The following is a 5681-nucleotide window of genomic DNA, read 5'->3' as shown; positions in this document are numbered from 1 at the left end:
TGTGAACCTGTCCAGCCTGATCTTTCACAGCAGGCCAGATAGAAGTGAAGGGAAAACCTGTGGACTTCCCCATTCTGGCAGTGAAGAAATTGTCTGCTTGTTTCTAAACAGTTGAAGTGAAATCAGAGAGGGACTGGGAACTTAACAGTGTCATTAGTCAAAATTTAAACCAAGAACTGCCTTATGAGCCAAACCCCTTGCATTTTTCATGAGAACTTTATCCTCTTCCCCTCAGTGGAGGCCTGTAGATCTATTCTGTTTTTTCTAGTAATTTTAATACATGTTTCTTTTTCTCCCTCACAACTAGGCTTACAGTGCTCCTCAGAGGGGAGGCTGTGGATTCCTATGTGGTGCTTTGGGTTAAACTTTTTGCATGTCGATTTTCCAAATGTTCACATTCTCTCCAGTCCAGATCTCTCCCAGGGATGCAGAGGCAATCAGCCTTAGTTCAGTAGGTCATATGGCACTCTGTGTATTTTATTTACATGGTTCTGTGTGCAGAGGTGCCTTTGACCCTGCCAGCGTAAGCTTAAGCAAACACACCTATATGAGTCTCTCATGCAGCTTCTTTCATGCACACAGACCCAGGTTGTCAAAAATGTAAGTCACCGATGCAGCAAAGAACTTGTACTTGTTCCAGAGATGTTGAAGGTCTTTGCGTTTTCATCATCCACGTGGGTGTCTCAAGACCCTCTTTCCCCTTCATGAGCCAGAATTCCTCACTGTGGGAGGAAAGCAGTTTGCTCTGGCCCCTTTTATAGCTGTGCCCCTGCTGTGGGGTCATAAGAGAGTGACTGTGCTGGAGAGACACAGTCCCAGCTGAGACCATTAGTTAAGGGAAAGCAGGTTCAAAAGTGCCAGGCCTGCAAACTTGTGCATACAGACACAGGTCTGCAAATACAGACCCTCGTTTACAGCTGGCTGTAGATGGATGGCAACAGTGCCTTCATTTTCATTTACTTTTTGGCAAGTACTCTACCATGGTTATGGAGTTGAATCTTTTCTGCCTCAAATGAAACAAAGTGATCATCATATTAATTTAATTTAAAAGTCTGTAAAATCACTGGAGTATGTTCCATTCACAAAATTTGGATAATGGCTTTCTATCATGGAAAGACTTAACACTATGTTTTGCTGCCACCCGGTTTTAAATTAGGCAATGCCTAACTGTTGCCCATGGGCAGCCACATCACTTGTCATTTGGGGCTCCCTGGCTAGCCCATATCTCTAAAGCAGTTTAATATCTCTCTGCTTGACCAGGCTGTGAATCATCAAAGTCACATACTTGCAGGTCCTCCATGGCATACCGCGTAGGAAACTTTAGCAAGGCTACCTTAAGGAAGTACAGGAGTGTCTGAACATTGAATTTCTATCCCCATGGAGCAAGGATTGCATGCTTCAAAGGCAAATCACAATGGGCTAAAATCAAAACAATTTCATTCAGCAACCAAAAGCTATGTTGCTTTGGAAAAGTAATTGCCTCATGGTAGGAAAATAGATGGCTTTACCATTTCTAAATCAAAGCAAAATGCGATTAGTATTCATGCTTGATTAGAAATTTTGCTCAGCTTTCACTGAAGCCAGTTCATTCCATAGACCTGTCTGAATATGAGGTGTCAAAAAGGTCTTGAGTGAATAAACGCCAAACACCACAGGAGACAAAGTGACACAATATTGATATCTAGCAAAATAGATTAAGAACTTTATTTGTTCTCAATAACACTGTTTGGATAGGCACACTAAAAAAAATTGGATGGAACAACTAGCAGTGCGTACTTTGGATACACAATAAGCCATGATACCTAACAATAAGCATTTCATGAGAATAAACAGTCACGGAAGATCTTTCTGCCGTTCAAAAGTTAAAACCAGAAATTAATGGGACAAAACCAAGAAAAGGGGGGCATTCCTGGAGATGTCTAAGAGGGCTATGGACAGTTTCACCAAAGCAACTCTATGATTTAAATAAATTTAAACTAGACTTAGGTAGGTAGGTTACTGGCAAATGCCGTTAGCTTCTCCTTGTGAATCTCCCAGAAGCAGCAGGCACAAGATATGGAATTTTCCACGAGAAGGCTCAAGCTTCAACTGGAGAACAGGCCATTATAAGTTAGCAGCTGAAGGCATAATGCATGCACACATCCCTCCTGCCCCCCCATGCACACTTTAATCTTACAAGAGGGCAGAGTGTGAATCTCCTGCCATTCTTCTACAAACAAGAAACAATCCTGGAAGGGGTGTCTACGGGGCACACCACAGCGGTTGAATTTCATGTAACATTAGCTGATCATCCAGGCTGCCTACCGGTGGGAGGCATGGATAGGCACCTGCAGAGACCAGTTCAGTCAAGGTTATAGTTTCTAAGCCAGGGGAGAGAAATTGTTCTCAAGAGGTACCTGTCCTTCTCTGTGGATTAGACAGGATCTCAGATGACAAGTTCAGAGTACATAACACTGAGAGGGCTACATTAGAAAGGCTGATCCCAACTTAAATCATTCCGTCCTCTTTTTTTTTTTCCCTCACTTGTCAGCCTTATTACCCTGCACACAGGCATGGCTGGATAGGATGCTCTTCAAACTAAGAAGCCAGGGAGATTAAAGCTGTGACTGGAGGCTGAGTAGGAAGAAACAGAATTGGGAATGAACTGTTCAAAAATCATTGGTGAGTACAGTTAATTTATTTGTAAAGTTCATTTCCCATTCCTTGCAGGCACTATTCATCTGTCACTCCATCCTCTCCATAGATGGTGGTGGTGGTAGTAGTGAGTCAGGTGGGTTCCAGCAACTGGGAGTATTCTTCATGCGTTGCCCTGGTCTACTTCCTCTGCAAGGATGAAAGAAGACGGGAGGGTACAGGAGTTAGAGAGATATGCCAGTTCCCTCTCTCAGGCTGAGAGACAGAGAGAGCAAGATGTGGGTTTGGGAAGCCACGTTGTGTGGGAAGCACAGTACAGGAGAGTGGGTTGCTGTTTGATCAGGGTTGAGGGTCATCCATAGCACTCAACACTCCTGTCACCTTCAAAGCCATGTGAGGTTGAGAGAAGGCTGAGACTCTTTCTGACCCACTGGGAGAGATAAGCAGAATGGAATTTGTCACAACTGGGATGGACATGGGAGCACAGTGCAAACAGGCAGCAAGGATGTCCACTGCAGCAATGAGACATGCTCTTAAAGTGTATTTATTTCTCTGCAGAGAGCGGAAAGAATGTGCTGCACAAGTGGACAGCACTGTTCAGGGCAGGGAAGGCAGTTTTCTACTTTGCAACTGAGATCTGCCTTTTAGTCAGGGCAGAGCACCTTTGGACACCTAGACCAGTGGATGGACCTCTTAAATAGCGATTTCCCATCATCTTTTCCAAGGAGGATAAAATCTCTGTCTTTTAGTGCACATGGGGAAGAGTAGCCTAAATTCTAAAGCCTCCCCCCTAGCCTCAGACTGGACAGCCAGACCACACCAACATAACCTTTGGAAACATTTTACTGTCCACTCAGTGTCTATCTTAGGATTTATGCACTTTTTTTCCATGAAGGGAGGCTGTAGGCCCAGAATCAGCAGAACACAGCTGTACCTACGGACACAGCCCAGGTTAGCAAAGCAGTATGGAGTAAAAGCGTGGGAGCTCGGGCTTTTTTCCAAGACACCAGATAAGAACACAAAAGGAGATAAATTTCACCATTTACTACCAGCAAGAGACAAAGCTTTCACCTTTCCCAAGTCCAAATCACTTTTTCTCTGCTCTCAGATGCCACAGTCAGGCCCTGTGAAAAACCACTTCCCAGGGTCTCAGTGCTTTCCTGAAGCCTCCATATTCCAAACATCTGAAACTGAGCAACTGATGGGAAGCCAGACCTGCCAGTCTTCATACTGGAAGACTCCATATAGTACAGGAGAAGTATCACTGGTCAGGGCCTTCCACAGAAGCTCCTACATTACCTGTGCTCCTAAGCTAAACTCATGTGGCCTTGCACTGCAGAGAACTCCCCAAAGATCATAGCCTCTCTGTCCTGCTAGCTCAGGCTCCAAACCAAGACTGAGGGCTGGCTGTCGAGGGTCATGAGGAATACTTGCTTCCTGAGAGACCCCCTCCTGCTTGGGCAGCAGGGTAGCTGAGCAGGAAGCAGCTGTTGCTCCAGATAGTAGCTACCAAAGGCAAACTTGCCATCTCTCAGGATCCAAGGAGGATGGCATTGCTTAAAGGCGTGCTGCAATGTGCGAGCACCGCTGTGGGCTTTGCCACATAGAGTTCCTAAGCAGGCTAGGGTGCCATATTGGAGAACTATGACCCCCCCCACAGACAAGTGATGTGGCTGTGTGTACAGGTGGGGGTCTACCACCAGGGCAGTTTTCTGTCACCATACAAGAGAGGCAACCCCAAGTTTCTATAAAAGTCAAACACTTACCTCTTCAATAGCAAGGGTTAGGAGGAATTTCTCTGTAATGAGGACTTCCTACAGCAGGTATGAGCAGGTATGGCTCCATGCTCAAAGTAGGAAGCGAGGAGCTAAGAGCAGCACTGCATTACAGCTTTAGAAAAGGTATGCCAGGCTTGGGCAGGAGGTTCTGGAGCACAGCATGAAATCATGCTAGGTCAGACCATGACATGCTGCTTTATGGGGTATCTTTTGGTGGCCTTGATTTGCTCTATTGCTCTAGACAGGGTGCTTTTGGGGAGGAGTGTGCCGGGTGGTTTGAAAGAGCCAAGTCCCCTCAGCATGATCCCACAGCTACACTAGCTGGAGGTCTCAGGAAGGACCAGAAGATACCTCAAATCTGAGATAACAAGAATGATATAAGAAACTTGAAATCAAAGAAAAAGTCCAAGGGGCAGTAACAGAACAATAGGGACACAACCTTCATTCAAGTCAGGAGAACCCGACTATGGAAACAACTCTGATAATTCAGGGATGGTGGATTTTGAATGAGCCAACAACATTGTGCGTCCTGTGCTCTCAGCTTTGCATAAAAAATCTATGCCTGTGAGTTGGGCCAATCTCATCCAAATTACCCGTTGGGCAGAAAGAGACAAGCGCTAGATGGAAAACCAAAAATACAATGAAGAGGAGAACTGTGAAGAAGGGAAGGGCTCTCGGTACCCTACCTGTGGTGCAGGGAGCGCTGTACTCCTGAGTGGCAAACTCATCTGGAAAACAGAAGGGAAGGGAGAGAGCAAGCTGTCAGAGCCCCTCAGCACTCCTGGAACAGGGATGAGTGCCAGAGAGACGCTTCTCCCAGGCCCCACAGCAGGCCACTGCCACCATCCCTGACTTCCCCCCAGGGATCCCAGTTGGGTGGGAGGGAGCCCCAGTCACAGCCCGGTCCAGAGGCCGCAGCAGCAAGGCAGCCCCAGCAGGTCTCCACCCCAGTGTGCCCAAGGGCTGCTCAGGCACCTTCTGCCAGCACACTGGGGCAGGGGCGGGATGACTCTGTCGCTGCCTCCCTGCTGCAGCAGCCGGGACAGCAGAGGCACAAGGAGCATCAGGACAGCCGGGAAGCACGGGCACAGCTGCGCTCTGCGGCCGGACCTGAACACGGGACCCCCAGCGCCCACGGCTCTGCGCCGTGGGATGGCTCCTCTCCCTGGGGAGGCAGGACCGGCCTTGAAGGCGCCATGGTCGGAGGGCTGGGGGTATGGCCTCCTCCGCCCTCTCCCTCAGGGGCGGGCAGCTGCACAGCAACCGCCA

The 5681-nt window shown here is 47.6% G+C and overlaps 1 protein-coding gene across 1 annotated transcript in view; it reads right to left on the bottom strand.

Annotated features, from left to right (window-relative positions):
• Positions 1–2558: 2558 nt before the first annotated feature.
• The window catches only part of LOC103899955 (alpha-2-macroglobulin-like), a 41765-nt gene continuing 38642 nt past the window's right edge, over positions 2559–5681 (bottom strand). Inside the window, exons 35-36 of the mRNA XM_019472407.1 lie at positions 5099–5140; positions 2559–2823 (exon numbers count right to left, since the gene is read on the bottom strand). Coding sequence (XP_019327952.1) covers positions 2798–2823; positions 5099–5140 — 68 coding nt within the window. The 3' untranslated portion in view covers positions 2559–2797. The remainder of the gene's footprint in view (positions 2824–5098; positions 5141–5681) is intronic.

Source organism: Aptenodytes forsteri, unplaced genomic scaffold, assembly GCF_000699145.1.
Source record: "Aptenodytes forsteri isolate BGI_AS27 unplaced genomic scaffold, ASM69914v1 Scaffold756, whole genome shotgun sequence".
In the NCBI taxonomy this organism is placed as follows: domain Eukaryota; kingdom Metazoa; phylum Chordata; class Aves; order Sphenisciformes; family Spheniscidae; genus Aptenodytes; species Aptenodytes forsteri.
The sequence above is the reverse complement of the archived record's forward strand: the minus strand, read 5'-3'. Positions and strand labels throughout refer to the sequence as shown.